General features: G+C 33.1%; 1 protein-coding gene, 1 long non-coding RNA gene and 1 pseudogene across 3 annotated transcripts; 2 read left to right on the top strand and 1 right to left on the bottom strand.

The window, feature by feature from the left end:
* Nucleotides 1-3,514: 3,514 nt before the first annotated feature.
* LOC146942353 (uncharacterized) lies at nucleotides 3,515-5,480 on the top strand. Its single transcript, XR_015032659.1, has 2 exons — nucleotides 3,515-3,700; nucleotides 5,226-5,480. It is a non-coding gene; the product is annotated as an uncharacterized LOC146942353 (long non-coding RNA).
* Nucleotides 5,481-11,303: 5,823 nt separating this feature from the next.
* Nucleotides 11,304-17,098, bottom strand: LOC146942352 (uncharacterized; annotated as a pseudogene). The gene is made up of 2 exons (XR_015032658.1): nucleotides 12,015-17,098; nucleotides 11,304-11,922 (listed from the first exon to the last, which is right to left on the bottom strand). The product of XR_015032658.1 is annotated as an uncharacterized LOC146942352 (transcript).
* A 3,997-nt stretch (nucleotides 17,099-21,095) lies between these two features.
* Nucleotides 21,096-27,297, top strand: LOC146942351 (hydroxyproline-rich glycoprotein family protein). The gene is made up of 2 exons (XM_085756321.1): nucleotides 21,096-25,483; nucleotides 26,977-27,297. Exons 1-2 carry the CDS (start codon nucleotides 24,399-24,401, stop codon nucleotides 27,023-27,025), a joined length of 1,134 nt encoding a protein of 377 aa, XP_085612447.1. The 5' UTR covers nucleotides 21,096-24,398; the 3' UTR covers nucleotides 27,026-27,297.
* The last annotated feature ends 382 nt before the right edge of the window (nucleotides 27,298-27,679 follow it).

The following is a 27,679-nucleotide window of genomic DNA, read 5'->3' as shown; positions in this document are numbered from 1 at the left end:
TTTTAAGATATGTGATTTAAAGATGTTCTATATAAAGAGGTGATATTTTACGATATGTGATTTAAAGATGTGCTATATAAAGATGTGATATTTTAAGATATGTGATTTAAAGATGTGCTATATAAAGATGTGCTATTTGAATATGTGTGCTTTTAAGATTTGTTATTTAAGGATGTGATATTTGATGATGTTGTATTATGATGTTGATATGATATGAATTATTTATATGTTGTTGTTGATCTTATTTGAGTTGTAAGTGTCAGTCTAAGTTGTGAAGTCATAAGAAGTCGTCCAAATTATTGGAATCATATAAGTTGTTCAAGAAGTTCAAGTTGTAAGTTGTTAAGATGTTGAGTTCATGCATACTCATTCATGTTGGGGGCTTGATGCCCGGCAGCTTTATGCTCAAACTACGTTGGGGGCTTGATGCCCGGCAGCTTTATGCTCACTTGTTGAAGAGCCTATTTACGCTCAAATATGTTGGGGGCTTGATGCCCTGATTGGTACCACATGCATTTGCATATCAAGATGATTTAAGATGATTTTAAGAAGTTGAAGTTGCATAGTCGAGTCGAGTTGTTAAGAGGTTAAGATGTCGAGTTGTTAAGAGGTTAAGATGTCAAGTTGTTAAGATTGAGTTATAAGTTGAATACGAAGTTGATGTTGATGATTGATTATGAAGTTGTTATGATAATGCTATGTTTGATAATGCTATGATGTTTATGATTAATATTTGACGACATGTGATGATGTTTGTAACTAATATATGTGATGATGTCGATGATTAATATATGTGATGATGTTTGTGATTAAATATATGTGATGATGTTTGTAATTAATATATGTGATGATGTTTGTGATTATTATTTGATGATGTATGATGATGTTTATGATTAATAACTGATGTTATATGATGATGTTTATGTCTATGATTAAGATGATATATGATGCTATGATTAAGATGATATAAGATGAAGTATATGACTAATGTAGGAAGATTAATGATGCTAGTTAATGAAGTTTAAGATGTTAGATATAATTATTGAATTATATGATGTCTAGGTTGTTAAGTGTAGTTTATGATTTATATGCTTAAATATCATTGTTTGAGAAATCTCATCCCTTCTGCGTATATGTTGCCTCGACCGTGGGTAATGTGCAGGTAATAAAGGCTAGCTGTGTTCGTGAGTAGACTCCTCACATCGTGTCTAGGATGCTCTGATACGTAACGGGATGGGAATTTAGTTGTTGTTTTCTGTTCCTTACGTATTATTTTAAGAAGATTTTCATGAACTATTATTGAACTAAGATTTTATGAGATTTTATGTTGAGGCCCTTGTGCCAAAGATTATTTAAGATGTTGAAACTATTCTGCTGCAAAGTTTTAAATATTACATTATTGGATTTTGAAGGATTACTATTTATTATTCAGCTTATGATTTTTAAGAAAAGAATGTGACATTCCGTTTACATTGAATTACTCTGATTTTTATTAAGAAATGATTTTTAAGAAAAGAATGTGACATTCCGTTTACATTGAATTACTCTGATTTTTATTAAGAAATTTTTATTTCGGGAAAACGGGGTGTTACAATTGGTATCAGAGCAGGTCGGTCCGTCCGGCCAAATAGATGAGTCGTCGTGTCGTGTGACGTTTGAATATTGTCGTTGTGTTTTCTAATTAATGGTTATGTTTTATTTTGTGATCATGTTTAGCTGACTAGCCTTCTTTAATCATAAGTGTATTTTGGATCTCGTTTAAAATAATTACCATGATTGTCACTAAAGCTTGCCATTTTCTATATTTTCTTCAACTTAAGGGTCTGTATGTTTTTGTCCTCCTTCTTACTATTTAATTTATTATCTGTTTTGTTGTTCCTATTAAATTGTTGCTTAACGTCGTTGAAGTGTTTTGCTGAAAAAAAAAAAAAAAAAAATGTTAAGACTCTTATTTTTCAATAAGAAATAGTGTTCACTCTTTTGTGCTGTTAAGACTCTTACTTTTGGAGTGTTAAATTTTGGAAGAATCTTATGTTTTCTCTCTAATAGATATATGTTTTATCGTGGTGCATTCTGATTTTCTATATGTGAGTTTTCTTTACTTGTGATGGCACTATTTTTTTTATTTGTGTTTGTGAAAGATACTGAAATATTTGTAGGAAGTGAAATTTTTTTTTTAAGTTAACATATTTCTTATTAAGCTAAAGCTTGCGTGGATTAGTTGGTAGAAAATATCAGGACTTATGATTTGTGATAGTAGAGGTATTGGAAATGATGTTATTTTAAGTTTGGTTTAAATAAAGGTGTTGGATTGGAAGATGTGGTATTAAAATGATAGCACATTGTGATTAAATAAAAAAAAAATGTGAAAGTTGCGATGGTTGAGCTTGAACTAAATTAAAATTTGTATATCTTATATGCTAAACATATTTGTGACTGTGGCTCATTTGAAAATCTGAAAAGATGCATGATTATGTGTCTTGTATGTTGTGTGCATACTACTTGCTTATGTGTTGTTTTATTTTTAAAATGAAGGAAATTTTCTATTCGGCGAAGGTATTTTTAAATTTCTATCAATTAATTTCTTATTTGATGTAAAACCTTCATTCTTGGGAACTATTTAATTATTGGTGTTATACTAAAATTTTATTCTATGATCGAAAAAAAAAAAAAAAAAAATTGTCATACTAATTTGTTATCAGAGTGCGCAGCGGAGAAGTAGAGTTTTATTTTCCTGTGATTTTTTTTTTTTTTTTTTGTGTATTGTTTGAAGTTTCTATTTTTTTTATATATGGTTTAAGATATTTAAGCAATAATTAAATTCATTTTCTAATGTGCTCTGAATTTCGAGGACGAAATTCTTCTAAGTTGGGGAGAGTTGTAACGCCCTATTTTATTAATTATTTATTTTATCGAGTTTAGTGTCTTTTTGTATAATTTATTTGAATAATCGTTACGTGTTGTATGTGCTCATATGTGAATAATTGTCTCTGTGTGTATTTTGTTTGGGATTATTAGAATTCGGTGTTAGATAATTAGACATTTTACTAAGCTGAGTGAGTAGTAATATTTCTAATTAGTTGTGAGCCGGTAAGTGACCATTATTATTATTATTTTACCGTTAAGTGAGTAACCCTTTTGTGAGTGGACTTTATTATAATAGAATATAATAAGGAGAGGTAGGAAAAGAAGGAAAGAAGTCACGGGAAAGAATAGAAGAATAAGAGAGGAAAGAGAAGAAAAGAAAGGAATGAAGGAATATATAAGAAAGAAAGAATAGGAGAAAGAGAGGAAAAGAAAGAAAACACGTGAGAGAAAGAGAAGAAGAGAAGAAAGGGGAAAATATCTATCTATCTTATGTTATAAGTGGGACCGCAAGAGAAAACATGTTTCCCATTATATGCTTATTTCCTTGCTTAATTCCCGGGCTTTGCTTCCTTATGGGTCCATGTGAGACATCTTTATCTATTACAAATTTCCATCAATTATTTCCAATAAGAAGTATATAGCCTCCCTCCCATATCAGCAAACTCACGCCTTTTTCCATTGAGTTTACACATTGTTTATACCATTTAGATTCATATGCCTCCACCACTTGGTTCAATCTTCAAAATAATTACTGGAGTGTGAAGAATTGTACTAGCACCGTAGCTGCAAACTTGAGGTATAGAGCTTTGGCTTAGGAAGGGAAGCGTATAAGGTAAGGGTGAGACTATCTTTCACTAATATTAAGTATGTATATCATTAGATTGCAATTAACATGTTGTAGGATTAGTTTGTAAGATTTGAGAATTATGATTTATTATGTCAATTAGTAATGTGTGACTTCTCATAATTTTATAATAATAGTGATAAATAGTTATTATTATTTATTATATAATTCTTGGATAATGATGAATTAATTGATGATGAATATTGATGTATTATATTTTAAGATATGTGATTTAAAGATGTGCTATATAAAGAGGTGATATTTTAAGATATGTGATTTAAAGATGTGTTATATAAAGAGGTGATATTTTACGATATGTGATTTAAAGATGTGCTATATAAAGATGTGATATTTTAAGATATGTGATTTAAAGATGTTCTATATAAAGAGGTGATATTTTACGATATGTGATTTAAAGATGTGCTATATAAAGATGTGATATTTTAAGATATGTGATTTAAAGATGTGCTATATAAAGATGTGCTATTTGAATATGTGTGCTTTTAAGATTTGTTATTTAAGGATGTGATATTTGATGATGTTGTATTATGATGTTGATATGATATGAATTATTTATATGTTGTTGTTGATCTTATTTGAGTTGTAAGTGTCAGTCTAAGTTGTGAAGTCATAAGAAGTCGTCCAAATTATTGGAATCATATAAGTTGTTCAAGAAGTTCAAGTTGTAAGTTGTTAAGATGTTGAGTTCATGCATACTCATTCATGTTGGGGGCTTGATGCCCGGCAGCTTTATGCTCAAACTACGTTGGGGGCTTGATGCCCGGCAGCTTTATGCTCACTTGTTGAAGAGCCTATTTACGCTCAAATATGTTGGGGGCTTGATGCCCTGATTGGTACCACATGCATTTGCATATCAAGATGATTTAAGATGATTTTAAGAAGTTGAAGTTGCATAGTCGAGTCGAGTTGTTAAGAGGTTAAGATGTCGAGTTGTTAAGAGGTTAAGATGTCAAGTTGTTAAGATTGAGTTATAAGTTGAATACGAAGTTGATGTTGATGATTGATTATGAAGTTGTTATGATAATGCTATGTTTGATAATGCTATGATGTTTATGATTAATATTTGACGACATGTGATGATGTTTGTAACTAATATATGTGATGATGTCGATGATTAATATATGTGATGATGTTTGTGATTAAATATATGTGATGATGTTTGTAATTAATATATGTGATGATGTTTGTGATTATTATTTGATGATGTATGATGATGTTTATGATTAATAACTGATGTTATATGATGATGTTTATGTCTATGATTAAGATGATATATGATGCTATGATTAAGATGATATAAGATGAAGTATATGACTAATGTAGGAAGATTAATGATGCTAGTTAATGAAGTTTAAGATGTTAGATATAATTATTGAATTATATGATGTCTAGGTTGTTAAGTGTAGTTTATGATTTATATGCTTAAATATCATTGTTTGAGAAATCTCATCCCTTCTGCGTATATGTTGCCTCGACCGTGGGTAATGTGCAGGTAATAAAGGCTAGCTGTGTTCGTGAGTAGACTCCTCACATCGTGTCTAGGATGCTCTGATACGTAACGGGATGGGAATTTAGTTGTTGTTTTCTGTTCCTTACGTATTATTTTAAGAAGATTTTCATGAACTATTATTGAACTAAGATTTTATGAGATTTTATGTTGAGGCCCTTGTGCCAAAGATTATTTAAGATGTTGAAACTATTCTGCTGCAAAGTTTTAAATATTACATTATTGGATTTTGAAGGATTACTATTTATTATTCAGCTTATGATTTTTAAGAAAAGAATGTGACATTCCGTTTACATTGAATTACTCTGATTTTTATTAAGAAATGATTTTTAAGAAAAGAATGTGACATTCCGTTTACATTGAATTACTCTGATTTTTATTAAGAAATTTTTATTTCGGGAAAACGGGGTGTTACAGGTAAACTTTTCAATATCCCACTTCGAACCCATGATACCTGGTTATTGATTTGACCGTTGCCCCACGGTGGGCGCCAATTGTTGCGGATTCGTTGTGAAAACCACACCAATAAAAACTTGATGTGTGGAGCAAATTAATACCAAGCAATCAATTGAAGTGGATGACAAAAATAAAACAAACAAAATAAAACAGCAAGAGAGGAGAGAGAGAGAGAGAGAGAGAGAGAACACGAGAATCTGTTTACCCAGTTCGGTCTAATGATGACCTACTCTGGGGGAGAGAGCAGCTCTCCGTTCCACTATAATGATATGAGTTTCTTTACAAAGAGATGTCAGAGGGTTACAAGAATCAGTCTTCAAACCTAATTCTACCCAAAATCTCAGCCTCTTCCTGTGACCAAGAGACTCAATCCTAATAGTGCTTTGTTCAAGGTGAATCGAAAACAAACCCAACCCTAGTGTTGTTGCCAAGAGAATTCTCTATAAACCCTAGTTTTTATGTTGGCTTCTAAACCCTGTTTTTCTACTCTACATTTCATCTGATACAAGGTTTATATTAATAGTAAAAGTAACCCTTAAAATATGGAACAAATCTGCACTGAAAATACGTTTTCATTATTTCCTTCAGCGTACCATCGTGCCACGTTACGATTCCATCGTGGCACCATTTTTCCAGTGCTTGCATCAGGATCTGCTTTCAACCCATCGTGGCACGTTGCTTCCAATCGTGGCACGTTGCTCCTGATTTCTGAACCTGATTTTAAGTTAACTCTTACACCTGGCGCTTATATAAATTATTTTTAGTGGGAAGCCGATCACGTAACAAACGCCAAACAAACAACAACACTTTTAACGGAACATCCTTATGCCAAATGAACGAATATGTCCCCGCATTATCAAGAGATGTTTGAGCCATAATAGAGTTATATGCACTGCGAACTGTATAGCTAAAGGAAGAGTCCGCCTGCCACGTCCATTTATCTTCTCTGTTAACCTGTAAAGACACATTCTGAAGTAAAAAAATCAGCTCTCCCACCGACTCCTCCTCCCACACAAACAACCTACGCCTCCACCTCCACGCCTCACCATCCGCTCCCCACCCTAATGTTCTCATCGCATCCACTGATGCCCCCTTTAATAACGACAACTCATACAACCTACTAAATCTAACCCGCAATGACACGTCTCCCACCCAAACATCAGACCAAAACTTCGTATTTTTACCATCACCCAAAGAACGTTTGACATTACTATGAAACCATCCTTCCGATCTCAAGATCGATATATTCCGCCACCATCCAGAACTATTGCGACCACCATCACACAACCGACCTTATTCTAACCCATTCCTCGCCGCTAACACTCTAAACCACAAACTCTCCTTCTCCTCCAACACCCGCCAGCACCACTTCCCTAACAACGCTAAATTAAACTCTTTAATTCTCCTAACCCCCAAACCTCCAACCTCCTGACTCCGACAAATAGAATTCCAGTCAACCCAAATGATTTTTCTGTGGTCTACACTCCCCCCCCAAAAAAAATTATTTAAAATAGATTCGATAGAGGAAATAATACCTGACGGAGCCTTGAAAAAAGAAAGAGCATAAACAGGCAATGATGACAGGACAGACTTCAGAAGAACCAAGCGACCACCCAAGGACAAATGTCTCGACTTCCAACCCGACAATCTAGAATTAATTTTATGAATAAGAGGCTCCCAAAAATCCAACCGACTAGCCAGACCTCCAATAGGCAAACCAAGATACAAAAATGGAATGGAACCAGTCTTGCAATTCAACACCGTCGCCGCCTCCAATAGCCACGACCCAACAACGTTAACCCCAACCAAAAGACTCTTAGAAAAATTCACCTTCAGACCAGATAGATCTTCAAAGAGCAATAAAATGGCACGCAAACCTCTAATATTAGCCCAAGATTTTTCGCATAAAATAATAGTGTCATCTGCAAATTGAAGATGAGACACCACCACTGAATCATTGTTACCCACCTTATAACCAGCAAGAAGATTATTATCAACAAAAGCTTCCATCAACACATGTAACCCTTCCGCCGCCAAAAGAAACAAAAAGGGTGAAAGAGGGTCTCCTTGCCTTAAACCCCTCCCCAAAGAAAATTCATCTGTGGGCGACCCATTAACCAACACAGAAGCTGTGGCCGACCCCACACACTCCTTAATCCACTTTCGCCAAAGAGTCGGAAAACGCATTTTCACCATCACTTCCTCCAAGTAATTCCAATCAATAGAATCGTACGCTTTCTCAAAATCAACCTTGAAAAGTAGTAATTCCTTTTTACGTTTCTTAGCATCATCAACAACCTCATTTGCTACTAAAATCCCATCAAGAATCTGACGGCCTTTAATAAAAGCCGATTGAGCTTCTGAGATAACAGAACCAATTACAGCTCGAAGCCTATTTGCAAGAACCTTAGCCAAGATTTTATAAATACACCCAACCAAAGATATAGGCCGAAAATCATTCAAACGTTGAGGGCTATCAATCTTCGGAATAAGGGCTATCAATCGTACGCTTCTTAATTACTACTACTAGTAGGATAAAAAATTAATTTCTTCCACATTTGGTGGTTCCATATAGTCAGGGGTGATCCTAAGGATGGACGGGAGGGGCGGCAGCACAAGGCACGATTTTTTAAGGGGCACCAGAATTATTACTTTTATTTAGTAATTATAGTACTATAGAGATATATTTATTTTTAAATCAGTTTAATTATTTCTGTTGAAAATATATTTTTAGAGAATTTTGATTATAAATGAATATTTTGCAACAAAAAATGCGAAGAAAAAATTGAAATAATTAAAAGGGTGCGATTTTATTGTTTCGCCCAGGGCACAAAAAATCTTAGACGGACTCTGCATATAGTTAAGGATGTCAATGCAGCGAGGACTATTTCTCTACGCCCCATCTCGAGAGTTTTTCTTCTCGTCCCGATCCTTCACAAATTTCCATGTTTTCAGCGGAGCCCCATTAGCATGGGAAAAAATAACTAAAATTCTATTGTTCAAAAAGATAAATAAATATAACATGAAATATTTGCACACAAATATAAAATGTATTCTAATGAATTTCGTAGGAACTGGATCTCTCGCGGGGCAGGGTTACGATCCTCGTCCCCGGCCTATACTACCCTCAAAGGAACTTTCTCTCCAAGACCCCATCTCAGTCCCCACGAAGAAAATTTCACGCTTGTAAATCCCACCAAATGGGACAGTCTCGACAGGGATCCCGTTTACATATACAAGACATCTCTGCTTAGTGACTCATTATTGTGCGTGAGTTTGTAGCGACAATCAAGATCATGGAATGTTTCAATAAAAGTAGAATTGCTAAAGATGAGTTGGGTTTGTCGGACTAACATTAGTCCATAATTTTTATGGGCTGGACTGAAATCAAGCAGGTCAAAAAAAAAATCAAGACTATCACTTTTTCCACTCTACTCATTTCTCTAGCGCCCTGTTATTTTTTCGAAAATGTCCTTGAGGTTTTCAGATTTTAAAATCCGAAATCATTTTTCACTAATTCGGATTTTATAATCCGAAATATGCTTATATATAATCAGCAATCAAAATCTCTCACATTTCAGTAGTTTTGATTTAGCTTTTAAAAACAACCAAAAAACAAAGTAAAAAATGTTAAAAACCTGTCAAATAAAATCATAAAAATATAAAAATACCATCAAAAAATTTAAAAATGGGTCTAAACGATGGAATTTGGGATTTTGAGGGGCGGAGTCCTGTAAGAAGTCCCTTTTAGGGGAGTCCTGATCCTTGATTTTTTTTCCTGTTTTTCCGGGGAAGAAGCAATCCGATCAGGTAGCCCGAAAACCGGATTTTTTTACTAAGAACAACTAACAATGACCCAAAACAGATGAATGAGGGTTATAATGATTAATATTGTCCGTAAAATGACTATTCATGTTACAAACATGTTCAGAATTTGTGCTGATACAATTCGAATTATATAATCCGAACTGTTTTTCCCTTGAAAATGGGTGTTTATGAGGCGTTCGGATTCTATAATCCGAAAAAATCAAGGAAAGCGCCCTATTTTTTTTTTTTTTTGAGGTTTTCAGATTATAAAATCCGAATTAGTGAAAAACTTATTTGTTTTCACTCCATAACAATAGAAAAACTTAGTTCGGATTCTAAAATCCGAAAATTACAAGGGCATTTTTGGAAGAAAAAAAAAACACAGGACGCGAGAGAATTACATAACGTGGGAAAAGTAATAGTAAAAAATTGTTATTGCGGAAAATTAACATATCAAAGTGGAATGAACAATTTTTTTTATATATACGATGCACTAAACTTTTTTTAACATATCAAATATAAAAAAGTGTGGGAAATTAATTTGATCAAATTTTTTATATTTGATTTGATACGTGCATCTATCAATTCCCTTTAATTAGACTGCATTACTCTGCTCTTTTTATTCATTTTTACTATCAAAAAATCATACTGTATTGTATAGGCACAATAAGGATACTGCTGAACAAAGAAATTAATTTGGGCTGGTTGGTGTGACAGATTAAAACACAAATAAAGTGGTCCCACCGCCATGTCTACTTATTATAGTTGAAAATGACAATACAATTTGGGGTGTTAACTAGGGTAGACAAATGGTGTGAGGGACTGCATTCTAATTCATAAATGACAATTCAATCTTGCTATATCACAACCCAATTAATCAAACAATATATACCTGAAACCGCAACACAAGTGGAGGCCACAATAAGCACATGTAATAATTCAAACGATTTATACTCCCTTCCGTCTCATTTATAATAGAAAGTTTACTTTTTAAGTTTATTCAATAAATAATGTATCTAGTTTTTAATATAGGTCAGATACATTGTTTATTGAATGAGTCTAAAAAAGTTATCTTTCTTTTATAAATGAGACTGAAGTAGTACTTATGATTCCTTTTCTGACCTTTCCACGTGGCAACCCTAATGCAAAACATCAGATTTTTGCCTAAAGTTATCCACCCTTTATGTCCTTAAAAGGTACAAGATCCCTTCCCAAAACGGCTTTTTCACGTGTCTGCCCTACATGTGAGTTTTTATTACCAATCTGCCCTACTTGAGAAATTAAATACCAATATGCCCTAGTTGAGTTTTTGAAGCGTATGCCAAATCATATGGTGCGCTCATGAAGGCGACGTGGCAACGAGTTTGCCAATTGAAATGGCGGACTCGTGAAGGGCTTTTTCTTTTTGTCTTTCGTTTTTTTTCTTTTTTTTTGTTGTGGTTTTGTAGATTTTTTTTTCAAATTTAATTATTAAAACCTAAAAACTTAAATTAAAAATATTTTGAAAATAGACTAATAAACTTCATAATAAAATATAACAACAATAATATTTATTACATTAAAAGATAGCACAATATAAAATATCAATTACACAAAAATAACTAGTTTTGTCTAGTAAGAGGACAATTTTTTTGTGAGTGTCCGGTCTCACGACACATTCCACATTTTCTTGGATTTCTTTCCACCGCGTCCATTTCAGTCATAATGTGAGTACTATTTGGACGACCTTTTTTCACTCTTCGCATTGTCTCATCGTGGCAGAGAATTTCCCCTTCGTATGGGATCCAATATGAAGGGTGTTGAATTACTTCGAACCTGGTATTGTACACGTTGAATACATGATCACTGCTGTAAACTTGATGGATATATCTTCGGTAGTCATGATTAAAACTAGAACAAGCAGCTATGACATGTGAACAAGGCATATGGAAAGCCTGAAATTTCCCACAATCACACCACTCTACATGCAAGTCGACCTTGAAAGTTCCCTTTGGCCTTCCCTCCTTGTGGTCGACAGTTTCGCGGACAGAAATAGTATGCATTTCTCAATCAAACTGATTGACTTCGTGAGTGTGGGACTTAATCACTTCGGCTTTAAGTGTGTTGATGCAATGCTCGGTGTAAGCTTGATTAGTCTTTAACCTGATATTCGCGTTCTCTCCTCGCTCTGCAAAAAGTGATGCAAGCCTATAATAGGTTGACTTCACCAAAGCAGTTTTAGGGAGGTTGTGAATACCCTTGAACACATTGTTCATCGACTCTGCAAGGTTAGAGGTCATGTGACCCCAGCGTACACCTTTGTCATATGCCTGTGTCCATTTTTCTTTGGGTATTTTGTCTAGCCACTTCACAACTTCTTCGTTTTCCCCTCGGATTTTGTTGCGGTAATATTTGAATGTAAGCTCGTTCAATGCATAACCTACATTGCAAAATTATCATAAAAATAATAATAATAATTAGATAAGTTATAAAAAAATGTGGAATTCATGATAATAAGAGTGTGATTATTACCCATATTGACAACTTGCTTTCGAAGCTCTCCATCTCTGATCGCCCGCATAAAATTCTGTGCAATGTGCCGGATACAGTACACATGGGTTGTTAGAGTATCGTGCCAACCATTTTGCGGATCATTGTATGCGCTTTTTATTGATTCATGCCTATCTGAAATCAAGCAAATATCTCTGTGGTGTGACTTGCCTTCTTAAATTTTTCAGAAAGAAACTCCAGGCATCCTTTGTCTCACCTTCCATAAGTGCAAAGGCGATGGGAAAGATATGGTTTTCACCATCTTGTGCAATAGCCAACAACAAAGTACCTTTGTACTTACCATATAATCATGTACCGTCAACTTGGACAATTGGTTTGCAAAAATTTAAACCAACTATGCATGGATGAAAAGCCCAGAAGAGACGATGGAAGATCTTGTGCGTTTCCAACACTTGACCATTGAATTTGTAAGGTTTAGGTTCCAAAACAATGACGGTTTTTGGAAGATATTGTTTCATGGCTGACAACCATTGTGGAAGTTCATTATATGACTTCTCCCAATTCCCATACACATCTTCTATTCCCATACACATGGGTTGTTGGACTCACACAAAATATACCACCAGATGAACCAACATGCATGAAGAAGTACCATGAAATTGACCTGAGGCAGCAATACACGATTTCTTGGAAACACAAATATCCTGAAGAAATCCAAATGTGGGAAAATCGTCATGACTATGTGTTGCATGGCGAGCGTTATGCAGATGAAGTTAAACCAACGAGGGAGTATATGATTTGGTTTAAATCGTATACAAGATATCTTTCCAGCAACAAACATTTAAGGGACCCACATTCACAACAACCTGAATCACTAGATGATACACCATAAAATTTTGAAGTCCTAAATATGTCCGCCACAACACAACAACTTTCAAATATGGACATAGTAACATTTTATGATAACCCTCCATATACCCAACCAAACTATGGCACGTGCACAAACCAACCCACCCAAACCAAAACCCCCAAAACCAATTCTACCCAAATCAAACCCCTCAATGTAACGCCCTCCTTTTTGTTTAATTATTTTAATTAGTTTTAGAATATATTTATATGATTGGTATGATTTACATGATTTATGTGATATTTTGTTATGTTATATGTTGGTATTTACTAGCATAATATAATTTTTATTTGGTGTAGAAATATATTTGTTATTTGTTATAGATATATTTGTTATTTGGTGTAGAAATATATTTGTTATTTGTTAGAGATATATTTGTTATTGGTGTATTATTATTATTAAGTGGGGGAGAGATATATTTAATTTAGAAATAAATAAGATTATGAGGAAAAGAGTAGTTTTGAGGTGTAAGAGAAATAAGAAGGTGTTATAAATAGAGAAGTTAGGTTTTTAGAAAGAGTTTTACGTTAAACCGCTTTTTGGAAAAGAGGAGAACAAGAAGAGAAGAGGAGAAAAGTCAAGAGAAGAGGAGAGGACCTTAGGAAAGAAGAACGCTGCTGCTGATTCAGGAATTAATCTAAGGTGAGGGTGAGACTATCTTGCATTAATATTAAGTTGTTAAATCATTAGATTACATCTAACAAGTTGGGGAGAGTTTGTGAGAATTTGAGAATTAGGGTTTTAAGAGAGTTTTGATGATTAGATGATGAAAACTTGTTGAAATGATGTAGAAATTATGTACAGACCTTAGATAATCCATAGGATGATTATTGGAAGTAGTTTTGAGGTTAGAACCATGAGATTAGGTGAAACTTGGAGAAAATCTGCATTCTGCTCGAATTTTGATATTAAAACCTGTATTGATCGGTGCGGAATTGGTCTTAGGTGTAAACACGAAAGTTGTAGGTATGGATGTTAGCTTTCTAATGCCGTTGGTCTCACGTCAAAACGATATATAGAACTTGAGTTATGGTCAAATTACTGCACGTAGGTCACAGTGAATTTTTATGGACTTTCAGCACAACTTTTCTGAATTTAAAATGAAAACTGGTATTGATCTGTACATAATTGGTCTTAGGCGTAAACATGAAAGTTTTAGATAATTTTGTTAGCTTTCTAGTGGCTTTGGTTTGACGTGAAAATGATGTTTGGTATTTGAGTTATGATGAAAATACTACAGGGAGGTCTTAGCGAAACTGTACGGTGACAGCATTCTCTGTTTCATGTTTTTGCGTTTTGTTCATATGTTTCTGTTTTGAATTGATCTTTGTTGTAAACATGAAAGTTGTTGATATTTGTGATACCTTTCCAGTAGCTTTGGTTTGACATGAAAATATGTTGTGGATAATTTATTATGTTTTTACAAAGATACATAGTGAATTATTGTTGATGTTTAAATATGATGTTATATGATGTTGTTTATGATTGATGAATATGATGTTTTAAGATGTTGTTTAATATCATTTGATATTGTTATATTATGATATGACATGAATTATTTATGTGATCCATATGTTGTCATGATGCTAAGATGTTAAGATGTTAAGACGTTAAGACGTTAAGATGATATGAAGTTGTTAAGTCGTCGAGTCGTTATGAAGTCGTCAAGTTGTTAAGATGTCATAGATGTTCATGAAGTTTCTAAGACGTAAGATGTTGAGTCCATGCATACTCATTTAAAGATGAGGGCTCATGCCCTGGAGCTTTTGCTCAACCACGACGATGGAGCTTATGCTCAACCAGAGACGAGGGCTCATGCCCTAGGAGCTTTTGCTCAAATAGCGACGAGGGCTTATGCCCTAGGAGTATATTTATGCTCACAAGCGACGAGGGCTTATGCCCTAGATTGGTACCACATGCATTTGCATTTTCATGATGACTCAAGATGATTTAAGATGATAAGAGTTGCATAGTCGAGTTGAGTCGCATTGTCAAGTCAAGAGTCGAGTCGATCATGAAGTTGTTTATGACTATGATTATGAAGTCGATTATGAGTTTGATTAAGAAGCTGTTATGATGATTATAAGATGCTAAATGATTATTGTTTTTGATGTTCATGATTGTTTTGATGATGATGTTTGTTTATGAGTTGATGATTATGATTTGATGATTATGGTTATGATTAGTATGTCTATGATTAAGATGTTATGATTAAAAGGAATATATGATAATGCTTATGACTAATATTTGTAGATATGTGATGATATTTATATGATGATATAATATGAAGTATATGACTATTGTAGGAAGAATAATGATACTAGTTAAGGAAGTTTAAGTTGCTAGATATGATTAATGAATTATAGGATGTTTAAGTTGTTGAATGTACTTTACATGATTTATATGCTTTATATTATTGTTTGAGAAATCTCACCCCTCTGCTTGGAAATGTTGCTCTTCGTATGGGTAACTTGCAGGTAATCAAGATTAGAGGCGTCGTGAGTGGACTCCTCACATGTGTGTCTAGGTGCTCTGATACGTAATGGGATGAGACTTGACTTTACTTCTATTCCTTACGTATTGCTTATGAACTTTTATGAATAAATATTGAACTAAGACTTATGAGATTTTCTGATGAGGCCTGCGTGGCAAAGGCTTTTTATGTTGAATGAACTAATTCCGCTGCGGAGTTTTGAATTACTTATGTTAAATGATTTTGAAGAATAAATTGTTATTTATTCAGTTTATGAATTTTTAAGAAGTGTAGCATCCCGTTTAAAGTGGAATTACTCTGATTTTTAATTATGAAATTTTTACGTTGGGAAAACGGGGTGTTACACTCAAAACCTCTACACAAGCCAAAACTCACATAATTAATTCTATCCAAACGATACTCCCCAAAACATCTACACAGGTCAAACCTCCCAAAATCAATTCAATGCAAATTAAATCCCTCAAAGTTTCTACACATACCAAACTCCACAAAACCAATTCATCACAAACCAAACACCCCAAAGCTTCTACCCAAACCAAACCCCGCAAACCTTCTATGCAAACCGAACACCCCAAGAACATTTCGAACTTCGGTTTACACAACAAACCCAACCACATAATAACTTCACACCGACGCATAATTTTAATTTTTCCAGTCCATCATTAAACGCTACATGGGGCACAGTCGATCACGATTTTCTACGCGAAGTATGGTGTCAAGACGGTACTGAAGTTTAAAGAGGATTTTTTCAGTCATTTAATGGAATTCTTCAAGGAGGCAGTTCTTCTGTGCAATCATCTATCGACAACATACAACTGGAAGAACCACGCTATCCTGTTCGTGACATTAGACGTAGGGTATGTGGCACTGACGGACATTTGTAGTTTTTTATTTGTCATAATAATTTTTTATTTTTATATTTTTATGCATTTTATGTTATGTTTTAATGTTAATTAATATAATATTATTGTTCTAATATTTTACTAAGTATTTTATTTGACTTTTTTTTCCATATTTTTAATTTATGTTTTTATGTTAATTAAAATTGATAAAATAAATAAATAATATAAAATAACCAAAAAAAAACAAAAAAAAAAAAGAATAAAAAATGCTTCACGAGTCCGGCATTTGATATGGCATACTCATGGCCACAAGTCTGCCAAATGAAATGGCATACTCGTACTACTTGATCATTACTAGGGCATTTTGGTGGTTTTTTTTCTTCAAGTGGGGCATATTAGTATTAAAATTTCACAAATGGGGCAGACAGGAAAAAAAAAGCCTCCCAAGACATCAGATTTGGATTCTCTAACTTTCAGTCATCTACCTTTCTCTCTATCTCTCTCTCTTCATTTACCTTCTCTCACTTCTTTTTTTTCTCCATTTTAAACACCAGGTTTGAATTGCAAATATTTTTCTCGTCAATTGTAAGGGAGTAAGTAAAAAACATGACCTATATGAACATCCATATTTAATTTACATACACATATACTCCCTCCGTCCCATATTATAAGAAGAAAAAAATCACACTTATTAAGAAAACCAAAACATAGTAGTTTGCAACATAGTTTTTTGTGTTATCCTTGAAATAAGTTTTATAGGAAGATGTAAAAACAATTTTCATTGGTTATTGGTTATTGAGAAAATGAAAGAGAGAGCAAATTGAATGCACTTTGCATTTAATTTTCCTTTGGAAAAGATAATTTTTTGAAACAATATAATTAAATATGATGAAAGTTGGTCTTTTTTGCTTATAATTTAGGATAAAGAAAATGAGTTTTTTTTGCTTATAATTTGGGACGGAGGGAGTATTTAATTGGCACAATTATCTCAATAACATCCATATTTATTCATTAAGTGTGATATTTATAGACAAATACTAGACCAACAAACCAAAACAACGCGACCTACAAAATTTAGCTTTGTTAGACTAACTTATGCTGGTAATGTGTGAATTCTCCAGTTTTTAGGGTGTTTGGCGCCTCATGTTTGGCTTGATCTTTCCTCGTTCTCGATATTTCTCGTTTCTTTCATCTACACATGTGCTGCCTCTTCAGAACGTGCTTCCTTGCCCATAACTACTTTAGTTAGTGGCGTTGTAAACACAAATAAAATGTCAGATCATCAAATTCCACTAAGTTTTTTCTGATACTAACATTTCCACGACCTTTGTGAACCTCAACAAACTTCAGAAAGATTTATCTTACTCAAATTTAGTTGTACTTGCTTTCGCCTAACATTCAATCGTCCGAGGGGAACTCGGCTGACTCTAAATTTGATTGCTTGTAGCCCAAATGCTTTTAGCTAAATACAAATCATAATTCTAAAAAAAAAAACGCTTAGTTTTTTTTCCCGATCGAGTAGCCTAGTGTCAAAAATTCACATTTTTAAAGTGAATAAGTGAGGTGTTTGAGTTCAAACTTCGGCCCCTGCATATATTATGTAGCGTCTCTACCAATTAAGCTAAGCTTATGACGTTAAAACACTTAGTTTTATCTATTAAAAAGTTATCAAACTTAGGCTTGACATAAATTAGTTGTATATCATTTAAGTCGGACTTATTTCCACCTAAATTTCACTTCAAATACTTTAAGACATAAAAGTTAAGATGACTCTCTCTCACATTATTTCTTTTTTATTTTTCTCTCCGTAAATCGTACAAAATTACACTAATGTCACCATTTCCCACCTAAATCTTTAAGTCGAGTATGAGTTCATATCCACTCAATGTAATGAGACATGAAGCGTTGCTACTATTACTCCCGCTGCTATTACTCCCTCTACAGTCTACACCTCTGTCCATAGTTGTAAAATCATTTACACACACAAAAATTGTCCTTGAATATAAGACTATCCACAAATTTTTATATGCATTAATTATTATTTTTTTCAAATATATTCATTAATTAATACTACCAATTTATCTAATAATATGAAAATTAACATTAAATATATCTATAACAAATGGTAATTTAGTAATAAATACAAATATTTTAGACAAATTTATTATTTCAACAATTTTTTATATAATAACAAAAAAAAAAATACAATAAGAATAACATACAAATATTAGCAAATAAATAAAGTGTCTTACGGACAAAACTTATGTACAATTCCTTAAATGTTTTTCGTATGGTTCTTAACTAAAAATACACTTTTTTTTTTATATAACAAACTTTGAGTAAATCATGGGTTTAAGGAAATACGGTGAATTTAGTTAACAACCGTACGAAAGACATCTAAGGAACTGTAGCTAAGTTTTTTCAAAGGCACTCTTTAAAAATTCTAATTTAAAAAATTATTTTAAAAAAAATCAAATACTTCAATTTTAAATAAAGATAAAGACACAAGGTTATACTTATATTGTTGTGGGAGTGTGGGATGGAAAAGCAGAAAGTAAAAAGAGGGGAAAGGAAAGGTAAGGACTAAGGATGCGTGTGTGATTCGTTCGTCTTTAATCTGCACTGCGCCTGTGATGTGTGCGCCGGGATTGGCCAGAATTGGTTACTACTTGTCTTTGATTTTATCTCTCATTCATTCATTCATCACAATCACCACAACAACTGAAAAAAGAAGAATCCAACTTGGAGGCAGAGCGTTATCCACTGCTCTGCCTGCTACGCTCTATCATAACTCATTTCCACTACACAACAACTAACAGGCCTGTTTCTCTTCCTTCTCTCTCTCTCATACGCATTTTATTTTATTTTTATTATTATTATTTTGTTTTTTTAACCCATATTTATTGCTTTAACAATTAGGTGTCGAGATTAGTTATTTATTTGTCATTTTCATAGCTTGATCACAATTATTTTAAATGGATTAGGAATTTTTTTGATCCTGATGTTGGAAATTCAATTTTCTGTTAGACTAGGAATTATTCACTTTCACTTTTGAAGATTAACGTGTATGCTTTTGTTGAAATTAGACGAAGTTGACTATATTTCCTAAATGTGAATTTTGATCCGGCATTATTTTTTTGACTAAATAACAATTGTCAGCAAGTGATTATTATTTATTTATTTTATTATATATAAAAAAGTTAGTCATGTGTGAGATGTATGGCGGAGGATCGAATGAATTTCCTGCAAGTTGTATGTTTGTCTTTTATGTCAAATGTCACGGCTTCTATCTATTTGTGCTAGAAATTCATTCACAGGTTGAATTATTGTTAGGACAACAACATTTTCAACTAGTCTTTCTGCCATTCAGGTGTCTGAATCGACCCATATTACTCTTTCTATACTACTATTACTGTTATAATCATTTTAAGCTAGCTTGGAGGAGTGGTTTACCATCCTTATTTATTTTCACATAAATTGTACTAATACTATTTTAAAATTTGGTATCCCAATCCCAGTTTGGTATTGTCTTCAAGTGTTTCAACCTCAACTAATTAATTTTGTAAGTTTGAGGCTATCAACATGTTGATCAAAGTGAAACTGGATTGAAAGTTAAATTTTGTCGATAAAAAATATTTGGTTTGAAGGGAACACTTTACTCACGTTGGTCAACCAAATTCTCTAATGATGTAATCCGTGTATACTATATTGTTGATAAATTTAGACCAGTGAGGTTCAGGGTACATGGGATTATTGTGTGCTCAAGTTCACAGGACTTGACTGCATATGGGTTGTTGTTTTGACAAATGTAAATGGGTGGTGAGAGAAAAAGGAAGATGAGGGGTAATGGAAATGAATTTCTAAGTTTTTTACATTTATCCAAAAATGTTGACCATCATGATTTTTAGAGGGATAAATGTCATTATTAAAAGTGGTGAAATATGAAATTGTAAGATATAATCTCTTAGAGCATCTCCAATGGGGGGTCCTTACTTAACAAGGACCACTCCCCGTTAAGGACCCTCCATTGTAGGAAGAAAAAATGAGTCCCCGTTAAGGAACATGCAACTATATAAGGACCCTCTCTCTCCTGGGTAACTAACGGGTCCCACGTTTAAAAAAGTAATAAAATGTGTACTACTTGGTCCCACTTGCATAAAGGAATAATAAAATGTGTACTACTTGGTCCCACTTGTAAAAAGGAGTAATAGATAAATTATTTTTGTTTAATGATATAAAGATAGTGGGACATATTTAAGTACTTTTCATTGGAGTCCTTATTAGTGTATTACCATTGGAGTCATTGAGTCCTTAATAGGTACTTTTATTTAAAAATAATAAATAACTGATGTGTCACGTGAGGTCCATTTAAAGAGTCCTTGTTAGGGAATTACCATTGTGGATGCTCTTACAATACAAAGAAAAAAAATTGTATAGATTAAAAGCGTCATTAACTCTTGGGGTATGTTTGGATGAAAAGTTTTGGAGACAAGGGAATCACTTATTTTTTTTTCTTTTTTAAAATTAGGACACTAAAATGTTTTTGAATATGAACCAAGTGTGAACGAATTGAAGTATTACATGATCGATTATCATGTTAGTTCATTTTTTTTATAATATCAACTATATATAAAAATATACACTTAGCACTTCAAAACCCAACTCTCAAGCATACATACACTTACACTTTCTTCGGAAGTTTGTAGGGTAGGGGCGGAGAAAGGCTTTGAGAGGAGGGGAGTAGAGAAAATATTAGAGAAATCTTTCACAGTTTTTATAGTGTTTTTGTAGAGAATGATAAATAAATGCTTATGATTAGTATATTTTTAGTATGGACAATGCATAATATATGCAAGGTCCGGGGTTCGTACCCCGGCCACCACAAAAAAAAAAGTATATTTTTAGTATTAAGAGTATTATAACAACATAAATTAAATTTGGATAATTTATACCAGCCCTCCAAAATTCTCATCCAATGCAAATTTTGAACTCCTGTGAATTAGGGGTATTTTGTATTATGAAGAAAAATAAACTCCCCAAAGTCCTCCCTCTCAAAGTCCTCCATTCTTTCCACTACATCCTTCCTTTTATTCAAAGCCCTCCCCTCCTAAACTCTCTAACGCACCCTTAGATGGTGGGTTTTAGAAGGGATGGCTCACTTTTTATCTTTTAAATCACAATCACTATAAAATATTTTTTAAAGTCAAATTATGTGCAATTGAAGTATCATATGATTATTTATTATGTTGTTCTTTGAATTTTTTTAAAATATCAAATATGTTTTAAGATATAGACTAAGTCCTCTAAAATATTCCCCTCTAAAACTCTTCAAAAAACCTCATCATAAAGTAGGGTTTGTTTGAAGTTTAAGGCCTTGTTTGCGAGTTTGGAGAGGAAGGGTGGGGAAGGCTTAGGAAAAAAGGAATGAACAAGTGAGAGAAATAGAGGAAAATGGGAGGGGATGGCTTTGGGGGGTTAAAGTTTCTTCATAATACAAAACCCTCCTCATTTGGGGAACTAAAAAATTGTATTGGAGAAGAGTTTTGGGGTTTTTGGAGGGTTTATATGAATTTTTCAAATTTAATCTATGTTGTTATAATATTTTTAAAGTTAAAAATATAGTAATCATATGCATTAATTTATTATTCTCTAAAAAACTACTCTTTTAAAAAATTTAAAAGATTTCTCCATTTTCCCTCATATTTTCCACCCCCTCAAAGCCTTCCCTTCCCTTCCCCTCCAAACTCCCAAACAAAGCTTAAGGCGGGAGAGAAGGAGAGGGTTTTGAGAAAAAGAAAGAAAAATGGAAGGAGTGATAGGAACACCCTTCCCTTTCCGTTTACTCATTCCTTTATCCTCAAAATCATCTGCTCTTTTTTCCTCTAAACTTCTAAACAAAGCTGTAATGCTTCAATGATATATTAAACAAAAAGAAGATAAATAATCTAAATATGACACTAACATGATAGAAAATGTAAAAGCAAGTTCTCTGTCATTTCTAGGTAAAATAATGAAATTGAAACATCTTACCAGAAAGAGCAGACGTCAGCTAAGAGAGGACACATAGATACAATTAAAAGGAAGGTGGCGAAGTAGGGAGTAGGGTAAAGGAAATTGGGATGGGGTGTTTTTGTCCTTAATAAACTATGCGTTTCAAGAGGTCCAAGTTCTCTGTTTTCTTGAACAGACTCAAATGATCTTCAACTTGTTTAAACAGAAAATTTGAAGTTTCTATCCTATCATGCAATATTTGGAAAATATAAGACAAGGTAATAATATTAGTGGGTGTTCTTCAGTCATTTTACATAGCCTGTTGCTGACGTTTTAGAAGCTTGGTCCCATAATACTTACAGACAAGATACCAAAACATCAATAATCGTTAAATACCATAAGTACCCTCTGTCTTTGCTTATCTAACTTGGGTTCTCTTCATTATTGGAGATATTCATCTGGAGAGAGAGAGCAAGACGGTCTTAAATGTCTTGCTCTCTCTTCGGATAAACATCTCTTTCAGTACTAGAGAAGATCCAAACTTTTAAGAGGTTCAGTCAATTTAAATTAATTCCTTGTTTTACATGTGTTTTTCTGAAAGGTGTTGCTACCTTTAAGTAATTAAGACTAATCTATAATGATAATGATGTGTATCATTTGAATTTTGAATTAGTGAAGACTTTTTTCGAAATAAAAATAGTCTTTCCAATTATGAGTTTTGCTGATCTCTTTTTAATAATATTTAGGGGGTGCAAAAAATTTACATATCAAGTAAGTAGGAAATTATTAGCCACTAGTTAAGGGCATCAGTACCCTTTCAAATACAAACGGTAGGAAAGTCGAAAAGGAATGTCTACTTTTGCCTTGTTTTGTAATGTATTCAGAATTTTAAATAATGCCAGCCTCTTTCCATTTTTAAATAGCAATGAATTCTAAGAAAACGGGACATCCACCGTTAGTGTAAACTAGTTTTACACTGACGTTCATTGATAACAGCAGTTTGCGGTTATTTTGAAATTGCAGTTATAAAATGAGTTTTCGAGACTATATCACAAGTTTTTATTGAAAGTTGGTTTAAAACTAATTTACACCAACATAACATCTTCATTAAGTCTATTGATTAATTCCGAAAGAATAACAAAGTAAAAACTAAAAACTGTGGTAATAGTATGTTTTTGTTATTCTTTGGTGCATCTTGTTAGAATGCATCCCACGGTCTTTTAAATTTAGCTTTTGCATCATATTAGTCCTTTATGTTTTTTTAATTTTATATTGATCTTTTAAATCATACAACGTTTGCACCTTTAGCCTTCTTTATACAAGTTATGTTGTATGGTTCTGTTTGTTATCTCTCCATTTAGTAGGTATCTTTTTCTTCCAGTGATTTTCTACGTTCCGTTCAGCTTTTCTAATGTGAGAATTCAAATTGTTATGCTACTATGTCTTAGAAAGCAACTATAAGCAGTTTAAGAAGTATGTTTGGTTCCACGTTGCAGGAGGCTAAGTTAATTCTCGAGGTGTAGAATTAATTCTAATTTTTGACATATTTGAGTGTTCTTGAGTAAGATAGACTGTTTTTAGAATAGATTCTAACTTGAAACTAGAGTTTGGAATTTTTGCATGTACATTTGATTATTAATCTTAAAGATATTGCTCAACTCATTTTTACATGAATGCATTCAAATCTAAATTACTTTAAAGTTTAAATTCAGCTCACTTTTAGGTGGAATATATTTTTATCACCATAAAACCAAAAAGACACAAGAAATGAGCCATGTAGAGTACTACTTATTCACCAAAATGAAGCGGACTATATTGAAGTGAGATATGGCATGGTGAAACCAAGTGACCAAATAATAAATTGGTTACAGACATAGTTTGCTACAAGGAAAAATCCAATATTTTATTTGTAGACTAAAGTCCAAAAGATTTTAAAGACCCTAGGCTGTCCCCAACTATTTATAACGCTCTTGAGGCCTTTCAGGAGGACCAGAACTTTCTTCTGATCACCATATCTGCCTCAATATTGTGTGATTTGCCCCTCTAATTGTAGGAGAAAACCCATATGATTCACCTACCTTCTGAATTCTATTTACAAAACTAAAGTTGATGCCAAACAACATATAGATGAGAGGTCAACCCTCTTTAAAGTAAGAATTATAACAAAAGGAATGGAATTAGATAGCCTAGTGAAACAACTAAACACCTCTAGAGCAAAAGACTTGATGAACCCAAAAAACCAACAGTGTGTTGTGAATGATGGTGTCTCTGTTGGTCAAAATTTATCAAAAAATGGCAAAGTTGTTGATGCTCAACATGCACAGAAACGAGCCACACAACCCCAACAATATAAAAAACAGGTTAGAAGGAGACTCCACACTATTAAGCCTTATCAAGAAAGGCTACTGAATATGGCAGAGGCAAGGAGAGAGATTGTCACCGCCTTGAAATTTCACAGGGCGTCTATGAAAGAAGCAAGTGAGCAGCGGAAGCAGCAGCAACAAGAAGCTCAAGAACAGCAGCAAAGACAGTCACTATCCCCTCAGCCTTCACAACACCAAAGTTTTGAGCAAGATGGAAGATATAAGTCTAGGAGAAATCCTAGAATCTATCCATCATGCACAACCAAAACCAATTCTTCAAGTTACTTGAATGATTTTTCCTCCCCATATTTATCTCATATTCCTCCTTCAGTTCCAAATTCTTACACTTGGCCTGCTGCTTCACCAATTACCCCACCACCCCTTTTGGCTGAAAACCCCAATTTCATTCTTCCAAATCAGACTTTGGGACTGAACCTCAATTTTCATGATTTCAATAACTTAGAATTTACCGTTCACCTTAATAACTCCTCCTCTACATCCTCTTACTCATCTGGAACCTCGTCTTCTGCTTCACAGGATGTTCCTTCTGTTGGAACATTACAGGCAGAGGGGTTTTCTATTGATTCACATGCTGCAACTCATGTTACTGGAGGCTTACATACTGTCATGGACGATGAGGCTATGGCAGAGATCAGATCTTTAGGTAATCAATATCAAATGGAATGGAATGACACTATGAATTTGGTGAAATCAGCTTGTTGGGTCAAGTACTTAAAGCATATGGAACGTGGAGCACCTGAAGCCAAAGCTGAAAATGATCCATACCGTGATTTTAACCAACCACCTCTGGAGTTTCCGGCTTGGTTGAATGCAAATGAAAGCAGCCTGGAGCTCTGCTCGGAGGATAATTTCCAAGATTCTACTTTACCTTGGTAAGTCTAAGTTCCTCATATATTTCATAATTTTTAATATGCACTGCTTTTTGTTTGTAATCTTCTGGTAACATAGGGAGTAAAATTCAGTTACGTTTTACCTTTGTTTTACACACAAAAAGGAGGTCAATTCTACATGTAATTCATTGTGAACTTCTTTATATACAATTGAATAGTAATTTTCTTGCCTGTTTGAATTTGACTCTGTTAAATTTGGTTATGTAGCATAAGTCTGATGTTTTGATATACTAGTTTTTTTCGTTTTCTTTCTTTCTATCTTCAGTCAAACTCGAGTAGCTTTGAGACCTTTGTTACAGCTTGATGTGAAACAAACATTCTAACGGCTAATGATTTGTATTAAGGCAATGTTTTGTTTATGATGCATAGTTTGTTTTGGTCATCAGGTCATGTGATAAAAAGCTTATTTTATACGTTTCCTTTACAAGTGGGTTTCCTAGTGCTGGGCTTAGTGGAATATTCAATTTTTGAGGCAGCGGTTGATTTCTTATGCATGTTATCTGCGAGATCACAAATGTTAAAAATTCTTTTTCTTTTTGGTTCTATGTCAATTATTGATTTTAGTGTTATGTTTAATTGTAACTTTGGTCCCCTATTTTCACCATTTGGCAGATTTGGTTCCTGTATTTTAAAAAAAATGCGGCGGTTTTGGTCCTCCATCATATTTTAAACTAAAATAATTGGTAAGACGATATGTATTAAAATGATGTGGTCTATTATTTGATGATGGAAAAAGATCAACATTGATGAAATTGTAAGAAAATTTCCTTTAAAACTTTAGGTATGTTATATCACCTTATTTTTGACCAAAAAATATTTGATGGAGAGACTAAAACTGTTAAAATAGGAGATCAATTTTATAAAACGGTAAATACAAAAGGATCAAAATTACAATTAAACAATATCATTAATAAATGTACGCGTTTAAAAAAGAAAAAAGCAGTTCTTTTGCGATGTATACTTTCAGATAAATCAAGAGTTTCTGTCTTTATTTTCAAAATTATATAATTTTTTAGAAATGTAGGTTGGTTAAAGTTGCTCCGTCGTTGCATTAGTGTGACTAGCCCAGAATAGGTAGTCTGTTTCTGGTTTTTCCTTTTAAATATGAAATTCTTATCCATTTATTTGTTTGTACATTCATATAGTGCACGACTTCCTCATAAAAAAAATACAGTACATATCTTTTTTGCTTCAGTAATGAATTTTATATAATTTTTTTTGCATAATTTGTGAAAATTTTGAATCACTTTAATATATTTAATATTTGATTAAATATTTAAGAAGAGAGAAAATGATGAGAAATTTTGTATATGATCTTTTTTCACAAACCTTTTACTACCTCCAGTCCTTATTTGCCTATAACTGTGGACTTTTATGCTTAATACTAATCATCATTCTCTTTTACATTTTTTAAAGAAAATGTATTTATAATGACAATTTTCTTTTTGATAATTTGTTTTTCATGACAACCACAGCATGGACATTGGAGATATTGATGGTATGGATGACGATTGGTTAGCGTGACAACGGCAAAGATCGATTATTTTCGTTACAGTCAAGCTTTTGCTACTCATTTTTATTTTTACATTTGTGGGGGTACTGGACACACATTATAATTCCCTTACCCCACTTTTCTACTTCATTTTGTATAATAAATAAGGCTTGCAAATATCAGTAGAGGCAGGCATCATCAGTATGAGTGATGAATATTTTTGCTCCCATTACTCCTTTTTCCACAATTTCATTTAAGTTGCAATATTGAACAATATCAATATATTCTTGTAATTCTTTTTCAATCAGATGCCATCAGTGTTTTCTTCCCAAATGTTTAGCTTCTTGTTTTGTTTTTTCAATTCTTTTTTTTTTTAACCTTTCGGTTCTCAAAGGAAAAAAACTCTGATAATTTGAAGTTTGAGTAGGAGGTAAAAGAGAGAGTAAAATGAATGAAACAATGTAGAGTGATTGAAAAAGGAGAAAAGAAAACTCGCTATGTGGTAGTTTTCTTAATGCAGGCCTAACTTTTGAAACCGCTTGTTTAAGATTCTTAAAAAAATCATTTATGTTTTAGTTAATTTCTATATATTTTTAAAAACAATCGTTTTGATATAAATTTTGATATAAATAATTTAGAGTATTTTTTAGTGATTCTTGAGAAAAGAATGTTATTTTGAGTTTGTT

Source organism: Medicago sativa, chromosome 3 (assembly GCF_051527215.1).
Source record: "Medicago sativa cultivar Bolivia chromosome 3, Bolivia_mono, whole genome shotgun sequence".
NCBI classification, from domain to species: domain Eukaryota; kingdom Viridiplantae; phylum Streptophyta; class Magnoliopsida; order Fabales; family Fabaceae; genus Medicago; species Medicago sativa.
Note: the sequence above shows the minus strand (reverse complement) of the source record. Positions and strands in the feature narration are given on the sequence as shown.

Excerpts from the sequence above, each read along its gene's own strand:
- LOC146942351 (XM_085756321.1), top strand. The coding sequence starts at position 24,399 with ATGGAATTAGATAGCCTAGTGAAACAACTAAACACCTCTAGAGCAAAA. Across the intron at positions 25,484-26,976 it reads CAAGATTCTACTTTACCTTG|CATGGACATTGGAGATATTG; the intron begins GTAAGTCTAAGT and ends TGACAACCACAG.